Source organism: Silurus aristotelis (genome assembly GCF_946808225.1).
Source record: "Silurus aristotelis genome assembly, chromosome: 29".
In the NCBI taxonomy this organism is placed as follows: domain Eukaryota; kingdom Metazoa; phylum Chordata; class Actinopteri; order Siluriformes; family Siluridae; genus Silurus; species Silurus aristotelis.
The window spans coordinates 10924266-10946858 of record NC_139602.1 but is presented as its reverse complement, the minus strand read 5'-3'; the positions used below and the strand labels follow the sequence as shown (position 1 = coordinate 10946858).

The 22593-nt window shown below is 38.7% G+C and overlaps 2 protein-coding genes across 5 annotated transcripts; both read left to right on the top strand.

The window, feature by feature from the left end:
- Positions 1-208: 208 nt before the first annotated feature.
- Positions 209-12030, top strand: tas1r3 (taste receptor, type 1, member 3). 2 transcript variants are annotated; one of them, XM_083535265.1, is made up of 9 exons: positions 209-472; positions 4461-4661; positions 5746-6046; positions 6147-6503; positions 7853-8278; positions 8357-8560; positions 8649-8769; positions 10173-10543; positions 10618-12030. In XM_083535265.1, the coding sequence occupies exons 2-9, from the start codon at positions 4462-4464 to the stop codon at positions 11305-11307; spliced, it is 2670 nt and encodes an 889-aa protein (XP_083391391.1). In that variant the 5' UTR covers positions 209-472; position 4461; the 3' UTR covers positions 11308-12030. The 2 variants fall into 2 exon arrangements, with proteins under 2 accessions (XP_083391391.1, XP_083391390.1); XM_083535264.1 differs by lacking the exon at positions 209-472 and having other exon boundaries at positions 4326-4661.
- Positions 12031-12049: 19 nt separating this feature from the next.
- Positions 12050-22226, top strand: odad1 (outer dynein arm docking complex subunit 1). 3 transcript variants are annotated; one of them, XR_014532462.1, is made up of 16 exons: positions 12052-12214; positions 12862-12946; positions 13107-13206; positions 14233-14422; positions 14815-14940; positions 15718-15831; positions 15923-15990; positions 16233-16414; positions 17105-17230; positions 17355-17437; positions 18001-18169; positions 19216-19379; positions 20198-20301; positions 20500-20590; positions 20695-20962; positions 21315-22226. XR_014532462.1 is itself a non-coding variant. In XM_083535310.1 (15 exons), the coding sequence occupies exons 2-15, from the start codon at positions 12880-12882 to the stop codon at positions 20764-20766; spliced, it is 1653 nt and encodes a 550-aa protein (XP_083391436.1). In that variant the 5' UTR covers positions 12050-12214; positions 12862-12879; the 3' UTR covers positions 20767-20908. The 3 variants fall into 3 exon arrangements, 2 of the variants coding, with proteins under 2 accessions (XP_083391436.1, XP_083391435.1); XM_083535310.1 differs by lacking the exon at positions 21315-22226 and having other exon boundaries at positions 12050-12214; positions 13110-13206; positions 20695-20908; XM_083535309.1 differs by lacking the exon at positions 21315-22226 and having other exon boundaries at positions 12051-12214; positions 12666-12946; positions 20695-20908.
- Positions 22227-22593: the final 367 nt, after the last annotated feature.

The window sequence follows — 22593 nt, the reverse complement described above, 5'->3', positions numbered from 1 at the left end:
TGTGTGTGTGTGTGTGTGTGTGTGTGTGTGTGTGTGTGTGTGTGTGTGTGTGTGTGTGTGTGTGTTTGTGTGTGTGTGTGTGTGTGTGTTGACCTAACAAATACCTGATAACAAAAACTTGTTTCATGGAAGTTCCACAATTTATCACTATATAAATAGAGTAAAGTTATGTTCATGACTAAATGATGTTTTCCTTCTATTGAAAAAAAACACTTTGTGTTCACACTCACTTTCCGGGAAACTGCTTTATCTTGAACATGGGGCATCCAGAAGTCAATCCCAGGATAAGTAAAAATACAATGTGGATTGGATGAGATGCATTTCAGAGCACTATGCAGAAACATCAGAAAGGGAAGTTAATCTGTGCACTTTTACTACCAGGAAATGTTTCTGGGAAGTGGAAGAAAACCAGAGAACCCTGAGGAAACCCACATAGACATGCGGAAGAATTCTACACAGTACAGCACCTTAGGTCAGGGTTAACATTCGGGCAACAAAAGTCAAAAATAATGAACTGATAATCATCTCTCTGTTGTTGATCATTTTCTTTTCGACATCCGATTGTATTACTGCTAAAGCAAATATTTACCAGTAAATTGATTGTAAACATAATTATCCGAGTGATTAATGACCGACACTTTATACGAAACACTTTAAACTAAACTAATAAAAAGAAAAAAGGTTAATTAATTAATAATTTATTGAATTAATTGTATCACAGATCACACCCTGAGGCTGAATTAGTCATTGTTTCTACAGAGCCCTGATTCAGATCCAATAAGATTTCCTTTTGCAGGAATCGATCGGCCATGATTCCTGCTCAGACCATATATCGCCCCCTGTCGACGAGAAACAGGAAGTGAACACTGATAAAAAAACCTGTTTGCGGTTATTATAGATCTATACTGTATATAGTGCCCATGTGTCCTGTAAAGAATCTTTCAGTAGCTATTCTTTATATTCATTTCCTGTAATTGCCAGTTTGACATGGAATGGACCTTCATGGACCATGTGCCATCTTTAAATGTAGATCTTTTGACTTGAGCATTGGTAGCACAATAAACCTTTATGGCCACTTATAGATCTGTGAACATCATATTCAAGGTCCTTAAAGGTAAAAATTTGGGAAACTAAACAACGTTTTGATTTGCGTCCTGAAGGATAGCGTAGAAGAACGTTTTTGCGACATCATGCCTGCCCTAAGCCATGCAAAACACTTGGAAAATTCATGGCAGGCTCAGAAGAGTCTAAATATCTTTATATATGCAAACATTGTACTAATGCTTTCGGTTTATTGTTTCACTCAACAGTAAAAACATGCAAATTCTCTACAACTAAATCACACGTCTGATTTTGAAAAAATATCATTAGTAGCACATTGGCGAGATGATGTGTGGAGAGAGCAGGTGGTTAAAATGCACACGGACACCAGGATATTGCAGGCAAATGTGTGTTCATGGTGAACCAAACGTGTTCCAGAAAATGTACTTTCCCACAGAATTTAGTTCTGAATGAAAATACAGCTGAGGATATTTGGGAATTTTTAGAGTGAGATTTGTATATCGGGCAGAATGACGACTTATTGCAGTGCATCATGGGATATTAGCTAGTATGCATATACCCTTATTCCAAAAAAAGGGTTTTACAAAAGGCATTTGTAAACAAACAATGGCAAAAAAGGCAGAGCCAGAGCCAGTATAGACCAATCAGAGCTATGGAACAATCTAGAACATTGTGATTCATTTTTATTACATGATATTTTAGCAGCAATAAACAGTCTTTCCCGCTCCACTTTCTTTTTACTTTCAAGAAAATCTCACATCGGAACCAATAAAATCATGAAGGAAATACATATTTATATAAAAAAAAAGTGGTATAACATAGTAGTTATAACATAAACGAGATCCGTCCTGCGAGAAGGAACAGGAAAACATCTGCTTTTTTTTTTTATACCATACCAGAAAGAAACCATCAAACACTAAATACATTTCCTGAAGTCCTCCTAAAGTTGAACTTCATGATTCTGGAAGTTAGAGATGAAATGCTCCAACTGTAAGGAGAGAGGAATTACATGAGCAGAGACAATGTGCTCTTCTTGATGAAGGCACCGGAGGCGGTTCTTCTACCGTATCTAATGTTAACAACCCAAATTACGTTCATTGAGCCCAAAACACATACCACGATCAGAGAAAGCAGTGAATGTGTAGAGATGTAGGACCATGTGTAGATCATGTGACCATTGTTATAAGTGCAATAGGAACAGAAATTGACATCCTGAAGATGCCAGAAATACCAGTGGTGGAAACTTTTTTTCGAGCTACATCACAAAGATACGGTAGAAGAACCTCCTTGGAGAAGAGCACATTGTGTCTGCTCATAATTTCTCTCTCCTTACAGTTGGAGCATTTGATCTCTTACTTCCAGAATCATGTAGCTCCATTTAATCTTTTACTTGAGTAAAAGTACAAACGTTTTTGCCTTTAAATGTACTTAAGTGTCCAAAGTACTGATTTATTATAACTATAATGTTCCTGTTATTATTTTTATCACAAGATTCTTTAATCACCTCAGTTTCTGTGTAAAGACTCGAATGTGACTCTCAGCACACTGATCTATTAATAGAATGATATTAATGACTCAAACACTGATTGATGTCTGTTACAATTATCATGAGCCCAAAACCTTCTTTTTAACTACTTCAATATAATCGTGTAAATGGGGTCACGTGTGTTGCTTTTTACTACTGTCCAACATCTAAACATGAAAATATAAAAATACAAATACAAAAATAAAAATTAAGTATAAAAGTTTAAAGTATAACTATAGAGTATAAATATATATTAAGAATAATATATACACAGTAATCTCCCGCTTTACCGCGTTTGGAATCTGGCGCCCCTACTGGTCCATCGCGGAATTGCAACTGCCACATAACTAGTTTGTCTGACACTTATAGGGAATTGTTTTTATGTAGTTTTATGTTGAGATAATACAATTTAATTATAAAAATATAATGATTAATTATAAAATGAAGTGAAATGTTAATACAGTACAGTACAGTACAGGATTACTGTACCATAAACTGTTCACTCTCTCCACTGGACTCCCGTTGATGTTTATCGGTTGGTATGACCGCTCCTGCTTTCTGCTGAAGTCCACTATCAACTCCTTAGTTTTGCTGATGTTCAGGAGAAGATTGTTCTTCTGGCACCATCTCTTAAGGTTTTTAATCTTCTGTAGGTAGACCGTCTCGTCGTTCTGGGAGATGTCATCAGCAAACTTGATCATGGTGGTGGAGTTGGAAGTGGCCACACAGTCATATGTGTACAGTTACATCTTAGAACATAAAGATCTTTTCAAGGTCTTTACATAGGACCTCACTCATCAAAAAAAGTCAGGATCCAGATCAGTTTTCTTACAGTATATTTATCCCTGATGTCAAAATACTGTTATATTTGTTTACATTTCAAACCTTCTATGAATCCTATCGAATGTGTTGCATCATCTAACGCTGAACATGAAGCCATATTGTTTTTCCACTGATCCAAATGTCCAGCTCTGAGTCATTCCCACAAGCAAATGCATGGAAATGTGTGTCAAGTGACTGAAGCACGACACATTGCAGCTGGTTGCTCTTTCTCACTTATACAACATGTGTGTATGTGGCAAATCAGATACATATACGTATAACAAACTAACAATTAAATGAACAAATGAGCAAACAAACAAACAAACAGCTAACACGTAACAAAAAATAAAACACTACATTTTTGTGACGAGTAATTTCCAATTTTAGACCAAACAAAAAAAATCAATCGTACAATTATCGCTAAAAGTCCTCTATTTTCCATTATAAAAAATATATAAATAAAATACAAATATAAAACATGTGCAAATCATTTTATTTATAATTTTTTTTTATATTTTTCTTTGCAATAATACTCTTGTTTTTAAACTTTTTTTTTCTTTACTCGTTTTTTTTTTTGTTTTGTGCAACACCACATTTGAACTTTTTTTTTTAACCTTTTTTTATTTTATTTTTATTTTATAAAAAAAAAAAAAAAAACATTCAAAAAGAGCAATAAAGCTCTTTGATTCTGATTCTGATGATTAGTGTGTGCATCCATAAAGCATGAGGTTTGTTTCTCTTTGTAACATTTCGTGAATAAAATCATTGTTAAACCTCTGAACAAGACAGCGAGATCACCACCAGTTCATTTCCATACACTTGCGTGGGTTCGATGGCAACTTTACACAAACCGCTGATTTAACTACACATCCGGGCGTGATATAGCGTGCCATAACAAAGCACAGACCCTGAGCACAGCATCAGGACTCATTACACCAGTGTCTGGAGAACATCAGGAAAATAAGTCCCTGTCCAGATGCTGAAGTAAAACCAGTATAACTCACTTATTCACTCACTCTTTAATATATATTTGAATGAGTATGTTTTACAGGATGGTCGGACGGGAGAAGATGCTGATCCTGTGCTGCCTGCTGAGTTCTGCTCATGGGGCGAATCCTGCATGGTTCCAGAACATCTCCACAAATCTCTTTAAGTCTCCTGGAGATATTCTACTCGGCGGATTGTTTCCCATTAACCACCTGACCAGCGGCCTGAAAGAGAGAGTGGAACCGGACGATATTTCCTGCAAAAGGTAGAATAAAGTAGAAGTATAGAAGTAATCATATGTGCTCACAGCTCTTGAAGATCTCAGAGGAGGCTGAAATGTCATTCATAATTTTTCTTTGAAAGAAGAAGAATAATGGTCTTAATTTTTTTCTTATTTGAATACACTTTGAGGGCGTATTGAAATTTATTTTTTTATGATTTGTTACTTAAGAGCACAATTGTTTATAGGCATAGAGAATTTGCATACAGGTCTCATAAATGTGAAGGGATTTTTAACTTTGTTGGGTTTTAAAATCATCCACATATATATAGGGACTAATTTAAAAAAATTATATATTCTTTAATATTTATATTTATAAACTATTTATTTATTTATTTATTTATTTCTGTTAAGATGCTTTGGAACAATGTCCATTGATAAAAGTGTTATACAAATAACATTAAAATGAATCGAATTTCTGCCATTTTTATTAATTCATAATAATATTTGCTGTAAAATTGGTTATTTTTCATTCTCACATATGTTGTAGCAGCTATAAACAGTCTTTCCCTCACCAGACTCACTGTTTTTTTCCCATCACTCTTGAAGTTAACGAGATGAAAAAAAAGCATAAACTCCTCCATTCTGAAGATGTCGGAAAACGTTACAGTAACATTACTGGTGGTTATCGAGTGAGATTTAGTGGAAATGAATTGATATTAAAATTTAAAAAAGATGCGCATTGATTGATTGTATTTCATCCCAATGTTAAAATGCCTAGTATTTACTTTTGCGTTACATGAGCTCACATATGCCGATGGTTTTTCTGGACAAGTGGCCCAATTTCTGCTCTGGACTCAAGGCTACGGATTTGTGCAGTTTTGTCAGAATTCAGGTTTAAGTGGATTCCAATATGACATTGACAACAACTTGCTATAATTATTATAACTAAAGTTATTTTCTATCCTTATTATAAATTAGAGCAGAGAAAAAAATCTCCACTAACATCAGGGTTTACACTTTAACTGTTTAAAGCGTATTTTTGGAGTTGAAGGAGCCTGTAGTATTCCTGTAATACAGGCTCCAGGTTTGCTTTTGTAGACCATGAATCTGTTCGTCTTCATGACAGCATCGATCAGTATGGCCTCGCGCTGGCACTAGTGATGAAGTACACGATTGACGAGATCAACAACACGCCCAACCTTCTACCTAACGTCAAGCTGGGCTTCGAAAACTATGACGACTGCGGACAGTCTGCGATCATCATGAAGCCCACGCTGCGGTTCTTCACCACGGCCGACTCGGACGACGTGACAGTTATGTGCAACTACACCGAGTACATGACCAGAGTTCACGCGGTGATCGGACCGTACAGCTCCGAGATGACTTCGGTCATCGGCCAGCTGGTGAGCTTTTTCTTGATGCCGCAGGTAAGGACCAAGTTTACTAACATATTTTACTAAATGAATATGCATATGATTTTTTGTTTTGTTTAAGGTCATTATGTAACATAGCTCTTGCCCCCTACAGGTCAGCTACAGAGCCACCAGTGATGGGTTCAGCGATAAGCTGACATACCCGTCGTTCATGCGCACCGCCCCCAGTGACAGCTGGCAGGCCTTGGCCATGGTTCAGCTGCTTCAGCAGTTCGGATGGAACTGGGTGGCGGTGATCGGCAGCGACGAGACGTACGGCCAACAGGGCCAGCAGCAGGTGTCCCAGAACGCCGCCAACGGGGGCATTTGCGTCGCCTACGAAGGGCTAATACCAGTCTATGAAAACCCAGTGCCTGTGATAAGTGAGATCCTGGATGGCATAGTGGAGGCCAAAGTGGGCGTAGTGGTGGTGTTCGCATCCGCCTCAGCAAGCGCCGCCTTCTTCACAGAGGTGAGTAAGAAATGTACTGAGAAGTATGTCCTGCTAAACTATACCTGAAATATAACACACCATCAACCAAATAACACGATTTTAACAAGGAGAAGAGCTCTGTGTTCAATTCCTTTATTTTGTTTTTTTGCTTGTATTTTCTTCCAACTGTTTCACGTCATACCATATTTTATACCATATTTACAAAAAAGAGATTTTTTTTTTTACTTCTAAACTACTATCATTTGAAACCCCAGAGAAACCTTACACACTGTGTGTGCTGCTGTGATTTACATTTATTTGCCTGAGGCGTTTAGTCGAAAGGGTATGCAAAACTTTTAGCACCCAACTGTAACTTTTAACATCTGATTTGTCTAATAGACGTGAAACCCATTCGTGCGCTCACACAGGCATGAAAAAGGGCTTTAATAAATCAACCAGGGTAAAATAATAAAGTGTTCAAGTACATCTCTTCAGAAAAACATTACAGACGTTACTTGTGTGGTCATGTGAGTATTAATTAGTTGTGGAAAAAGATGTGAAAGTGCTATGCCCTGAAATTGCACGCATGGACACGTGTCAATAAATGAATCCTATTAATAAATAAATAAATAAAACATTTAAAATTGAAATTAAGAGTCCGTAATGAAAGAACATTAACACACAAAACATTTAGAATATTTATAATTACTAATTATTAGAATTCCTTATGATAAATAATTGTATTACTAATTATATTGTTAATTATTAATTATAATCTTTATCACATAACTTTATTTAATTTAATCTCCCTACCATTTACTCGATATTTATGAAAGCCCGTTTCCGCCACATAAAAAAAAAAGTTTGGCTAATTGCAACTTTATTTCTCATAATTCCGACTGTTCTCTCGCAATTCCGACTGTTCTCTCGCAACTCCGACTTTATTGCACGTAAATCCCGACTTTATTTCTCGCAATTCCGACTTCATTTCTGGCAAAACAAACTTTTCTTCGTAAATTCGCCTTCATTTCTCCTAATTCCGACTCCTCTCTAGAAATTCCGACTTTATTTCATGTAAAAATTCCGACTTAAATTCTCGCACAGGAGCTCAGGCTGTGTCTGTTCTGTCCAGGTATAGGGTCATAATTCATAATTGTCATAAGTCATAATTGTGAAACAAAATGTCGGAATTGCGAGAAGTCGCAATTAGACAAACTTTTTTTTCTATAGATATTTCTTTTCATCACATCTCCTGTATGAAGAAACCCGAGCATGCAAAAGGGTTTTAATGTAAAATCATCAACTGTTGATCAGGATTTTAAGATACAACCTATTAAATTCTAATAATTCTACAAATTTTTTTTCCCTGATTTCCTTTTTTTTGGCAGGTAATCAGGAGGAACATGACAGGAGTCTGGTTAGCTAGCACGGCGTGGGCTGTACACAGCAGCATCGTCACCCTGCCTGGCATCAAGACCATCGGTACAGTGCTGGGCTTCACCGACATGACCCGCCCCATCGACCTGCTCAGCCCCTATGTTCAGCAGCTCTTTACTAAGATGGAGCAGGAAAGATTTCAAATGCAGATCACACCCCCGAATCCTGACGTCTCCCCTCTGGAGAACCCTTGTCCAGAATGCTGGAGTCTCTCTCCATCAAACGTGAGCATCGTGCAGACCGAGCTGGTGCGGCGCACCGCCTTCAGCGTCTACACTGCCGTCTACAGTGTGGCTCAGGCCCTACACAACATGCTCGGCTGCAACGCCAACAGGTGCACCAGACATCCCAACAATGAAAATATCTACCCCTGGCAGGTAGGATTTCAATCGACATCATCACAAGGCTTCTTCTGAATTCACAAACTCAACATTTCTTCCTGTTTTTGTGCACAGTTGCTGCCATGGGTGCAGAAAGTTTCCCTGAATCTAAACGGCGCAAATATCAGCTTCGACGCTGAGGGAAACCCGAATATCGGCTATGATCTGTTAGAATGGGTTTTTCAGAACAACACAATCACCTTCAGGAACATCGGGACCTTCTTCCAGAACCTTACGATTGATAAGAAGCTCATTAAATGGCACACAGCAAATAATACAGTACTGAGAAAACCTCTGAGGTCTAAGTGAATTTATTCGGGGAGATTTTTTTTTATTGAATCTGACATTAAATCTTATTTTATAACAGGTCCCTACATCTAGATGCTCCTCGGACTGTCTGTCAGGACAAGTGCGCATCGTTAAAGGATTTTATTCATGCTGCTTTGATTGCAGTGACTGTTTAGAGGGAACGTATCAAAACAGAACAGGTGAGGAGGTTTTTTTTTAATGAATATACAGTATCACGTTTCTGCTTACACCAGAAGCAACTTTTTAAAAATCTCGCCCACCGATGCATTTTATTTTAATTGAACTTCTACATCGAAGTACTTTGTATGGCCTCCATGATTTTGAATGACCAAGTCTTCTAGGCATGGAATGAACACGTTGGCGACATTTTGCAACATCTATCTTTTTCCATTCTTTAATAATTAACTCTATTATAGACTGGATGATGGATGGAGAGTGATGCTCAACTAGTCCCTTCAGAATTTCTCTTAGGTTTTTGATTGGGTTCAGATCAAGAGACATACTTGTCCACTGCATCACTTTCACCCTGTTCTTCTTCAGAAATCTAACAGTGGCCTTAGATGTGTGTGTAGGATCTTTGTCATGTTGGAAAAGTGCACGATGACCAAGGGCACGAAGCAATGGTAGCATCTTTTCTTTCAGTATAGAGCAGTACATCTGTGAATTCATGATGCCATCAATGAAATGCAGTTCCCTGACACCTGCAGCACTCGTGCAGCTCCACATAAGGACACTGCCACCACCATGTTTCGCTGTAGGCACCATGCATTTTTTCTTCATATTCCTCCACTTTACGACACCATACAGTTTTGAAGCCATCCATGTTGGTCTCATCACTCCAGAGTAGAGTCCCAGTAGTCTTCATATTTGTCAGCATGGGCCCTGGCAAACTGGGCCTGGACTTTAGAAGAGGTAAAGCTTTGCTGATATTATTGTAGCCTTCACCTTTCTGGTGTAAATAAATTATTTTCTTTCTCAGGTCTTGTGACATTTTTATTCCATGTGGTAAAATTGCTGACAGCATGAAATGGGAAAAGGTTTTCTTGAAGTAACACCATTTTATAGTCAACAGTCTGCTGGACACCTGTGTGTTATGAAGGATTAGACTCACCTGTGCTTGATTTCTTCTTAAATTAGACATTTGTAGTCTAAAATTTTGCTTTGCCCCAGAGATATTCAGTGGGGTGCACTCATTTATGCATCACCCAAATTAGATTTGTTAGTATTTTCTCCAAGCACTTACTTAATAATATTGTATTATAATAATAATAATAATAATAATAATACTGTGTACTGTATAAATGCTAATTATATATTAACTAATTGAACTTAATTATTTTTGCATGTTATATGAACGGTTTTGGTTGGTTATTTCAGTTCATGTTTAGTGACCTTCCTGGTTGCGGTTCATTACTATGAAGCAATGCTTGGCTTTGATTGGTCCCCATTAGTCTTTGACAACCAATCATGATTTTTTTACATTTGAAAGAATTACTTAACAACCATTACGCTGAAAGCCAGGACTGAAGAGATTAAATATAACGAGACACTTTCAGATCTTCTTATTTGCTTTCTTTCAAAGACGACATTCAGTGCACCAAATGTCCTCCCCGGCAGTGGTCCACCTTTCGCAGTACCAGCTGCGTCTTTCCCACCTACCAATACCTGGCTTATTCATCTTTTGAATCGGTGGCTCTGATACTGGCTGGACTTCTGCTGCTGTCCTGTCAGGCAGCAATGGGCATCCTGTTCTTCCAGCACAGAGGTACGCCACTCCTGAAAGCATTAGGAGGACCTCTGTGTGGCTTGGGTTTGGTGAGTCTGATGGGAAGCTGTATCAGCCTCGTGTTGTTCCTGGGTCAGCCGAATGATGTCATTTGCTGCATCCAGATACTCCTCTATGTCATGTTCCCCACTGTGGCCTTGTCCACCATCCTGGCTATCTCCATGCAGGTGAGCTAAAAAGACAAGCCTTCAGTGTTTGTACACATCCTGTTTCCTTTCTGATCATTTCTCTGTGTTTTCAGATTGTGTATGTCTGCGAGTTTCCTGAAAAAGCTCCAAACAACATGGAAAACCTGCAAGGTCTCGGAAGCTGGAGTCTGGTGCTAGCGTGTTGTGGCGTTCAATCGGGTCTTGTTGGCTGGTTTATCATTGAAGGGCCTTCGCTCACTGAGTGGGTAGACAATCTGGAAGTGAATTTTGTGACACAATTCCTGCCCTGCCCTGTGGAACCCATACTGAACTTTGGCCTCATGCTGGGTTTCAACGGCCTGCTAGCCTTGGTCTGCTTTATGTGCACCTTCATGGCGCCGAAGCCGGTCAGGCAGTATAACTTTGCCAGAGACATAACCATCGCCAGCTTGATCTACTGTGTCATATGGGTCATATTTATCCCAATCTATGCCGGCCTGAGTGACAAAGAGAAGACGATCGCTCGAGTTGTGTTTACTTTAATTAGCAACACAGCACTCACGTTAGGTTATTACCTTCCAAAGTGTCACCTCCTGGTCAAGGAACCAGATCTTAACAAAAATGAATACTTCGCTTCAATCTTAGAGGGAATTCCACCGATACCACCCGAGGAGCCGCCGCATGATAAAAATAAGCAAGATAATAAAAAAGAGGACAGTAAAGAGGGGGCTCAGAATGAGAGGATAGAAAAAGAGGAAGGAAAAGAGGAGAGTAAGCAAGAAAATAAAGAGGATAACAATTAACCTGTTACATAAGCAATAGACATCTAGGCAGAGGTGGAAAATGTGCTGTGAAGTTTTATTTAAAATCGTACTCCAAATATATCCAGTAATTGTTAGTTGGTCACGCTGGTTTTTCAATAGAGACATATGAAAAAAAAAAAAGAAACGTTATAGCAAACGTTGTAGCATTAACTACATTGCTTAGCATTAAAAAAGGACAACAAATCGACACGTTTCTTAATTCTTTTTTTCCATAGGATTGGATGCTTTAATCTAAATCGAAAAGAAAATCCACTGGATTGTGTTTGATTGTCGTATACCGTACTGCATTTGCTGGATAAGTCAAGTAGAAATCTTTTTTATTTTTCTCTAAAATAATGAAAGAAATGAGTACAAGCTTTAAAAAAAAATACTCAAGTGAAGTGAGAAAGGACACCAGAAATAACACTTCTACAAGGCAGTCTACATCCTCAGCTATTTTCCAGCCCTGCATCAAGGCTTATTAAAGGCACTTCAATGCTAACACAGGAACTGTAAATATACACACTATAAACACTTATATAAATATATGTGTGATTTATATCAGGTCTGTTACACTCCTGACAGTTTATTATGAATAAAATGAAATGAAAGTGTGTTCTTGTGTTGCTCTTTTCACCACACACACATGCTCATCAGAGCAGATTCGGCGCCATATTGGGCTCGGTTCAAAAATACATACTTGGTTACTAAGTAGGGTGCAGGAGGAGCGCACTACAGTGGGCGGAGCTCTGTGCCTACTGCGTAGTGCGATAGTGCGCAGGGGGAATAGAATGCATAGGCGCCTAGCAACGGTTGCTAACAACATTCCCTGAGGACGTTTGGACCAGAGTGGGACATTTACCGGGCTATGATTATTATAAAACATTTTTTAAAATAACTTTTGAAGGTAAAAAAAGTGTTTTTTGGCATTATGTTGGGTAACTTAAACTGTATATTAGCGGGTAATTAGTCTGATTAGTACTTTTATGACTTATTATATGTGACATTATGAGTACATATTATTACAGTGCCAAATAACCAGCTGCTGTAATCTGTCTATAGTGTGTGTTTGTTTATTTATTTATTTGTTTGTTTCTATTTTATTTAACTCTCATTAGGTATTGTGTGCACTTAAGCTAAGATTTATTAATAATAACAACAATAAGGCAATAGTTTTGCTACACAATGTTTTAAGGTTGGCCTTCTTATACATAATGCTACAGTTTAAGCAGAGAATATCTATCTATCTATCTATCTATCTATCTATCTATCTATCTATCTATCTATCTATCTATCTATCTAATCACATTAATCTCTTTGTCTCTGTCTGTTTATTTTTCCATCTATTTGTTTGTTAGCTCTATCTATCTGTCTGTCTTTTCATCGAGCAATCTATGTTGTATTTGTCTGTTCTTCTGTCTCTAGAATCTAATCTCTTTATCTGTCTGTCCATTTTTCAGTCTATTTGTCTGTTCTATCTGTCTGTCTGTCTGTCTGTCTGTCTGTCTGTCTGTCTGTCTGTCTAAAGTCTGTTGCATCTCCATGTCTTTACAGTGAGTGTAACTTGTCATCATGCCTCGTGGAAGATCAGCGATAAGCGTCCAGTCCGAGTCCAGTGAAGTGGATGTTGATGCCCAGGGTAATGGTGTAGTAATGAGTAAATATGTTATCAGTGAAGAATATGTAGAAGTTATAAAAACGTCTGTGTGTGTGTGTGTGTGTGTGTGTGTGTGTGTGTGTGTGTGTGTGTGTGTGTGTGTGTGTGTGTGTGTGCGCGCGTTTGTGTTTGCGTGTCACAGCAGAGACAGAGATGGGGAAGCTGCAGACGCAGTTTCGCGTCATGGAAAGCAATCGTCAGGCCTGCAGCATCCAAACACAGGATCGTATTCGCAAACAGCGGTGAGTCTGACAGTCTGGGTTTTCTTTCTGTAACACTACAGGTTCCTCCCATCATAGTGCTGTGAAAAACCAGAAGGAATGGGATGGACCCATAAAGTAAAATATAGGAAATTTAAACAGCCTTCTTTAAACGCTACAGTGTTTGTGTGTGATATGAGAAATATGTTACGCAATTCAGTTTGTATTCCTGGTTCATTTCCCTAAGAAGCTGCTTATCTATCTGTCTGTCTGTCTGTCTGTCTGTCTGTCTGTCTATCTATCTATCTATCTATCTATCTATCTATCTATCTATCTATCTATCTATCTATCTATCTATCTATCTATCTATCTATCTATCTATCTATGTCTGTCTGTCTGTCTATCTGTCTGTCTGCCTGTCTGTCCGTCTATCTATCGCTGTCTGTCTGTCTTTCTAGCAAGTCACAGGGAAAATATAATAAATTGCACATTGCCTTTTTTGAACAGTCCAGTTTTTGTGTGTGATATGAGAAATATTCTATGCAATTCAGGTTGTATTCCGGGTTCATTTTCCTAAGAAGCTGCCTATCTATCTATCTATCTATCTATCTATCTATCTATCTATCTATCTATCTATCTATCTATCTATCTATCTATCTATCTGTCTGTCTGTCTGTCTGTCTGTCTGTCTGTCTGTCTGTCTGTCTGTCTGTCTGTCTGTCTTTCTAGCAAGTCACAGGGAAAATATAGTAAATTGCACATTGCCTTTATTGAACAGTCCAGTGTTTGTGTGTGATATGAGAAATATTCTACATTATTCAGATTGTATTCCTGTTTTTTTTCCCTAAAAAAAACTCCTTATCCTTGTCTACCTTGAGCGCTGGGAATTTCTCTTGTACAGCCTGTTTTTGTTCCAGCAAGAAACCCTTAAAAAACACTTTAAAACAGTTTATTAGGTTTAGTGTTTAAATCCCCCTAATATTTCTTATTTTACTCTTTTAATACTGTCTTTTTTCTTTCTTTTTTTTTTCTTTGCTTAACCACCCGTGCACGTTGGCCGCCCGTCAGTCTGGAGATAGAGAAACTGCGTCAAGAGCATGAGGAACTGCAGAAGAACCTGCGTGTGTCTCAAAGCCAGTCTCACAGACAGGCAGACAGCACTGTCACCCAGCAGCTCCAAGCTCTTCTGACCCGCCGTGACGAGCTCGACGAGCAGCTGGAGAAGGAGAAGCTCAGTCAAGCGGAGCTCGAGCGAGAGGTCATTCCCCTCACACACACACACACACACACACACACACACACACACACACACACACACACACAACAAAGTGGCTGAAATATTTACAGTTCAAAACACATACAGTTAAACCTTCTTATAGGAACATCCTTGAGAAAAAACCCAATCAAAACCTCTCATGCTGCTTCTGCTAAATTCATAATAAATGCAAGTGTGTGTATTCCAACGCATACTGGTTTAGAGGGACATCTCATGAAATCTGGTCATGTGACCTATCAGAAATCTGGTAATGTGACCAATGATGGAGAATAAATGAAACAGAAATGGGAAAAATTTCGATATGATATATACATATAGCTATTTTTATATCATTGCAAATAAACATTCTTGCATTCCTGTGTGTGTTTTTAAAGGTCCAGTGTGTTCAGAAGAAAATGCGGGAGCTACAAAAAGGAGATGTTTGGAACGCTGCCAAAGAAAAGCTTCAGACATGTCAAATAGACAAGGCCACTCGCAACCTGGAAAATAAACTGGACCGGGTGAGTTTGAGATGCGTTTTAGCTCCTGCTTTCTCTGCATCGACTGCGATCGCATTCCGATCTGATCCAGATCTGATGAAATAAGCCAGTTTTGTACAACCCTAAATCCAAAAAACGTGTAACGTGTGAATAAAACAGAATGCAGTGATTTCCAAATCTCATAAAATGTTTTAACTGAAGAAATGTGCCATTTTAAAAATAAGCTCGTGTAAAAAGGAAAACTTTGGTCAGACTGATGAAATTTGAATTTCTTTTTTGAAACCATGGACGCCGCATCCTCCAGGCTAAAGAGGAGAGGGACCATCCAGCATGTTATTAGCACTCAATTGTGAATGCGTACATCTCTGATGGTATGGTGGTGCATTAGTGCATTAGTGAAAAGCGTAACTTGCACATCTGGAAAAGCTTCGTCAATGCTAAAAAAAAAGTTTTAGCACAAAGACCTTTTTCTGGGAAGACCTTCCGTATTTCTATAAGCTAAATCGCTTACTGCATCTAATACAACAGCATGGCTTTGTAGTAGATAAGTCCAGGTGTTGAACTGGCCTGCATGCAATCCAGACCTTACACCATTTGAAAACATTTGGCACATCATGAAATGATAACTACGACAAAGAATACCCAGGACTGTTGAGCAGTCCTCACTGTCTTCAGTTCCCAGACTTCTTGTGGCCATCAAATTCAATATTCCTTTTCTTTTTTCTCTAAAATTGTACATTTCAACATGTGTTTTCTGTGTCCTGTTGTAAATAAATACACTCCTTTACCCTCCTCCAGGCTCTCGTTTGCTTCAACGAGCATCTGGCGAAGAACAACCAGCTGAGGGAGGAACTCGAGAAACTGCGTTTGGAGCGTGTTCGCTTCCAGGAGCTGCACAACAAACTGGACACGGTCAGCGTTACAGTGTGACGAGCCTCAGGCCCTGATCGCATGCATGAGAAGACAAGCTGTGTTTAATTGTGGGAAGTTTTCTGTCTTGTAGGAGCTTCAGAAAATCCGACACCAGATAAAAAATGTCATCGGCCTGTCAACAGCTGCTTATGACGCCAGGTGAACTGAACTTCTTGTCAAATCTGATTGGTCTTTAGTACATTATTATATTTATCATTTAAATACATTATCATTGCAAAGATCTGTAACGTGTCCACAACATTATACTGAACTACAAATAAATCTGACCTTCTTTAATCTTTTTTCCTTCATGGTGGTGGTTTATCAGATCACTCTGTGGTTGATTATTTCCCTGTTAAAGCATGGGTTTGTGTGTGTGTGTGTGTGTGTGTGCTCTTCAGAGTGGAGGCTCAGACGAAGACGACGATGATGAAGGAGAAGGCGGTGAAGGACCTGGAGCAGCACAACACTGAGATGAAGGAACTAGAGAGGCTGATCGCACAAGAGCAGCAACTTAAAGACTTCATGACTTCTAAGTGCAACGAGAGGACGGGACTGGATGACGCACTAAGTCACAGTCAAGGTGAGAGCTCCAGAAATATTGGCACCCTTTTCAAGAAGGTGGAAAGATTTCTAATTTGAAGTATAAGTAGCTTCATCTCAAATCCAGCGAGTAAGGTTTTCTGGAGTATGTCTTGGTTTTCTAGGTCTTTTACAGCATTAACCGATCATATGCACCTGTGAAGAAACACATTTGCCTTCACACTCTTGAGTCTGTAGACTAAATTTGAGAGGAATTGTGGTGAATTTCTTTCTTTTGGCCATCCAACTTTTTTTTTAACTGTATACGTATGATTTCAGCCGAGACTGAGCTGTAACCACATGGTAGAGGCAACCAATTTAATTTTAAATATAATATCGAAAAGTTCTCAGTGCCTTCGGATCCTCAACCACAGTGTTCGACTCTTTTTTCTTTCATGTGACCAAATATCATATCTTTTTCATGGTCATTTTGAATTTATTTTTGGCATATCATTTTTCCTCATATTTGTTGAAGCATAAGTGATTGAATTTGACTAGTGTGTCACCTTGTATTTGTTCCCCAGTTAAACAGGAAGTCAGGTTTGGCCACTTGTGAGTTTCTCAAACACTTGAACTTGAAAGAGTATAATATATAATATTTGTATGGGTGCCATTACTTTTGAAGCTGACTGTAAATGAATGCAGTTGGAAATGAGGACCATGATGAGGATGATGTTGTTGATGATTGCAGAGCTGAAGGAACAGCGGAAGACCGAATCGGAGGTGGCGGCGGAGACTCTCAGAGAAGTTTTCCAGGAGCTCCAGAAAGTCACCAACGAGGACGATTTGGAAACCATAGTCACCAAATTTATCCAGGGTGAGTCTGATTCTTCTCTCCATTTAATCTATTATGAGATGATGTTTCAGGTGTAATCAGGTGTCTTGGACGTATAATCGAGTGTCTAATTTACACTGCTGTATATTGTGTGTATTGTGTGCAGGTGAAGACAGAAACTTCGCTCTCTTTAATTACGTGAACGAACAAAACAACCAGGCTGAAGCTCTGAAACAGGAGATCAGACAAGTATAAAATATATATATGTTTTTTTTACTCTTTTTTGGCTTTTGATTTTAAAGTGTTGCACTGTATCACTTGAGTTTAGAAATAATAGATGTTTGTAATTGTCTGATTTGACACTCTTAGTGCCGGTCCCAAGCCTGACCATAAGATTGGTATGTGCCCAGTCCACATTTAGTCCCCTTTTGCTGTTATAATAAGCTCCAATCTTCTGGGAAGATGTTCCAGTAGATTTTGTGCTCATTCAGACACAAGGGTTTTAGAAAAGGTACTGATGTAGCTGAGGTAAAAAGGCACATTATTCCCAGATGTGTTCACTAGAGTTGAAGCCCATGTAAAGCAGATCTTCATGGAGCAGGCTTTGTGCACAGAGGCTTTGTCATGCTGGAACAGGTTTGGGTCTCCTAGTTTAAGTGAACGGAGAATATTATGCTACCACATCCAAAGGCATCCTATACAACGTGGCGGTAAACGTTTAGAGATGAATTGCATATGGCTGGAAAAGTCAGGTGTCACAATACTTTTTTTTGACCATTTTGTAACACAATTGTTCCCCGTTTCTGTTCCAGATCAAACAGAAGATGGAGAGGTTCCAGGAGGAGGATCTGCTGCAAGAACAGGAGCATGAAACCAACCTCCAGCAGATGGAGGAGCAGAAGAGAGACACCGAAGCTCAGGCCCTGGATTTTGAGGGACAGGCTAAGGAGATCTTCGATATCTTAGATCAGATAAAGACAGGTAAAAGAAGGCGATGCTGGTGCAAACCTTATGAAAACATCAATCGTATATTTGATCTCATCTCATAAAGGCTGAACGCTTATTCACACAAAGGGGTAATTTATCACAGACATTCCAAACACCAGCGTGATTTGGGTGCCGAGAGGAAACTGGAGAATTTCATGAACCCACAGACCGTAACAGGGTTTCTCACAGTAACCAGAGCTCCAGATCAAACCAGGAGCGATGGTGCTTCTCAAATCCACCTGCTGTGGCATCTTTATTTTCATAATTATTTCTCCGATTTCTTTTTTCTGTTTTTCAAACGGTCGTGCTGTTATTCCAGAACAATATCATATTAATTTACTTATTGTATTTTTATATACTTCTTTAAATCAATGTGATGCAAATGATAGTGACTATAAAAAATCCCATGTGATAATATATTTATACATATTCATCCATACGCGTATATACGTAGTGGAGGTATCAAAAGGTTTGGATATTGGTCTACATTTACACACTTTTACCTTTAAAATAGTCACCTTCTGCTATTCGAGACGTCAAAATGGCGAGCTTTGAGTTTCATCTTCATCTTTGGGAAGAGGGTGAAGTCCACAATAGCCAAATCTGGCAAGTAGTGTGGGTGCGGAAGGGAGATCATGTCGTTTTCAGGGGGAGAAACTCACGTGTGAGGAGAGCAGGGTGACAGGGTGTTCACGTGGTCAGAACAGCAGACGTGGTAACGCACGTGGTCAGAACAGCACAAGTCGCCCAGGTCCAGATGTACACAGGACGGTGTCTTTTGGCACACTGACTTATGAAGGTCGGTGCTCCCTGTGATTGTGCGTGCAGCCTCGTGCTGCCATCTGCTGGCGTGTTACAAAACTACAAAACTAGACTTTTATATCACCTCAAATATATATATGAGAAAGTGTGTGTGGGATTTTCGTATTATAATAATATTAATAATAATAATATGAACCCTGCTGTAACGTGAGAAAATAAACGTGTCTCTCAGCATTAAATCGACCCAAACCATGTGCTTTATGTGCGTGTTAACGTAGGAGTGAGCAACTTGTTCAACAAGATCCAATGCGACCGTGCCGCGGTGGACGATTTGCTCGGTTCCTCGGCTGGAATCACAGACTCCAACATCATGACATACCTGAGTCAGGTGGAGCAGAAGACCAACGAGCTGCTCACCGCGCAGGCCTTCATCGCCTCCAAGGTACAATAACAACGAAACCAGACCCGTGTTTTTAACACTTCTGTTGTGTTTTTTTTACTCAGATAATCTCTTGCACCTGGTTTGTAATAAGATTCCGGAGAAGGCTGCATTATTTGCCTTTTATATCCAATTCGCTGTGTTTCTCAGGAACACAACAGAGACTGGTGTAATCGAAATATCTGGATAAGTTGGTCCACAATCAACATAATTTGTGGGGGGTTTTTTTAAACAACGTTTGATGTTCGGAACATGTTAAAACATTCAGCTGGAATTCTTTGCCATGTCTTTGGTCAAACCTGGCAGAGATGTTCTTCACGTTTTGATCTTGTGATCCAGTTCCTCCCAGAGCAGTTCAGTAGGTTTGAGGTGCGGTGACTCCGCAGGTCGTTCTCAGATATCACTCCAGACGACTGTTCGCTCTCGAAATAACGCTAACAGAACTCGAAACGTAGTCATCACTTCGGCTCTTCGTCTTGTTGTACGGTGAAGTCGGTTCCAATGAGACGCAGTCCAGACGGAACTGCATGTTGGTTCACTTTCTGGAATCTTCTCTGCTCCAAAACAACCCCAAACCATTAAACATCCACCTCCATGTGTGAGTGTGGGGGTGAGGGAGTCTGATCACATCTTCTCTCCTGTTCTCCGTCTCACACAAGATCTTCTGTTAGAGACAAACATGTCCCACAGAACTTTTGTCCACTTATTCAGTGTCCAACTACTGTGTGTTTTTGCTTTTTACTGTATTTGTTGCATGTGTCTATTTCTTACAGATTTATTGTTCGGTTTACGAAGAATAAACATTATTATATCTCTTACAGGACCTGGATAAGGATTACGATCTGAACCTGGCGCCTCAGGTGCTGCTTGGACAGAGCTCCGAGATGCAGAAACAAGCTCCTGTCGTTCAGACTTTAGTTCCAGGGTAAGTGCATCAAGATGGTGAGGCTGAAAATCTAAAGTAGACTCCAGATGAAGGTTTTTTTATAAAAAAAAAAACCCTGAGTTGGCGTTAATTCCCTGCACAGAGCTGTACATTTTCACAAACACCGCATTTCATGCGTACACTCACCTATAAATATGTAAATTAGTTTGTGAAGCCACATGATCTTTTCTACTCCAGGGACGACTGCGACATAGAAGAGAGCGATTTCTTGCATGAGGAAGACCGACCTTTGACCCAAGAAGAACTTCGGCAGCGCATTTTGAAAAAGGTAACGCTTGGAAACACACCAACGCTGGAATATTTTTGACTATTATCATGTCGTGATTTAGGATTTGCGTTTTAACGCGTGTTTCCGTGCAAATTGTTCATAAGGAGGAATCGATGCACGCTGAGAAGAGCAAAGAGCCCAAGTCTGTTAAACTCAGTGCTCGGCCCAGTCTGTAACCAGCACCAGGACTTCGCACCGCTACGTGATCACGACTAGTGCACATGTGTATCATGAGTCTGGTGTAAAAATACAAAACCGCATTAAAATTCTGTGTGATGAATAAATCATTTTTATATGTACAGCCGTTTAATCGCAAATATGTTGAAGGATGAATGAATGAATGGATGGATGGACTTTACAGCAGCACAAAGAGTAAATATTAAATATAGCAAGAGAATAAATATATAAATATACACTATATGAGGAAACAATAAAAACAGCAAAGTGCATAAAATATCATGAATGCAAGGTAATATTTTGGCTCTAAACATAAAAAAAAAAAAAAGTAAGTTGATTGGATGAATAAAAGATAACACACACACACACACACACACACACACACACACACACACACACACACACACACACATGGTGTATTTGGAAAGTATTTAGACACTCTTCACTTCTCTGTAACATAAAACCAAAAATCTCAAATTTGGACTCACCAGAAGAAAAGACAATTTCTCACTGGTCTAATGTCTTCTAATGTGTTTCTTGTCCAAAGCAAGTCTTTTCTGCTTGTTGTTCTTCTGAAGTAATTTTTTATTTTCCTCAATTTAAACATATGCAGTCTGACTTGCACAGTCTCCTCTGAACAATGAATGTTGAAATATGTCTGAGAAAATCAGCAGTTTCTGAGGCTGGTATTTCTAATAAACGTTTCCTCTGCAGCAGAGGTAGCTCTTGGTTTATACAGTGGCCGTGAGTGAACAAATAAACATATCACTATTCAATGTGTGTTATTACTGCAGTTTGAAAGAATATATGTTACAAATGTCATTTGAAATCTGAAAAACAAATCAAAATATGAAATCAATATGGATCAGTTTGTACAATATTAATAGACAATGCTTTCGAGACAATAGAGTTTGTTTGTGGTGTATTCTTTTCAAAGCACTTGTGTAACTTCATGTGACCATATTTTCAGTAAATGTAAAAGCTTTTCTGCATCATGTGTCGTTGCCAGACATTTTACCTTTCTTCAATATCTTTATATGACATAAAGATATGGATAAAGATAAAGATATATGACATAAAGATATAGATAAAGATATATGACCTATAAAGATATAGATAAAGATATATGACATATAAAGATATAGATAAAGATAAAGATATATGACATATAAAGATAAAGATAAAGATATATGAACACACTTTTCAAGTTTTGTTTATGTGGCGATATACACACCGGTTGCAATTCCGCAACAGAACAGCAGAGGGCAGTGTGTGTGTACGTTTGTTATTTCTCTCTGAAACACTTGAAACAGTTTTTTTCCTTCTTCTTCATTCATCTCAGATTACATCACCGTTTCCTTTTAATACTTTATTTTTTTCAGGATTCCGGATGATATCACAGTATTATTGTATTATAGTAGTTAATTATTGATTAACACTAATTAAAATGGACGCACTCTAGATGTCCTGCTATTGTCATTCGTTTAAATGTATTTTACTGGGGTTTTTTCTCCATATACGAGATTTCCACAGAAGAATTACTTACTAATGACTATTTGAAACTCTCTATTTAAGGAAAGGAGTGGGAAATGATGGTGCAAGACTGGGTCTGGTCCCCCATATGTTTGTATAGGAAGTATGTAACTTTTACTTGGAAATCTTTATAAAATTATATGTAGAAATTGACTTTACATGCATTTTTGTGTTTTTGGGTAAAATGGACATTAATTGTAGAAATGATGAAGCCTGGATTGTACCACTTCAGCTTGAAGTATATGAATCCTAAGGGGTTGTATTTTTTTGGAGGGGGCAATAAACTGTGCACT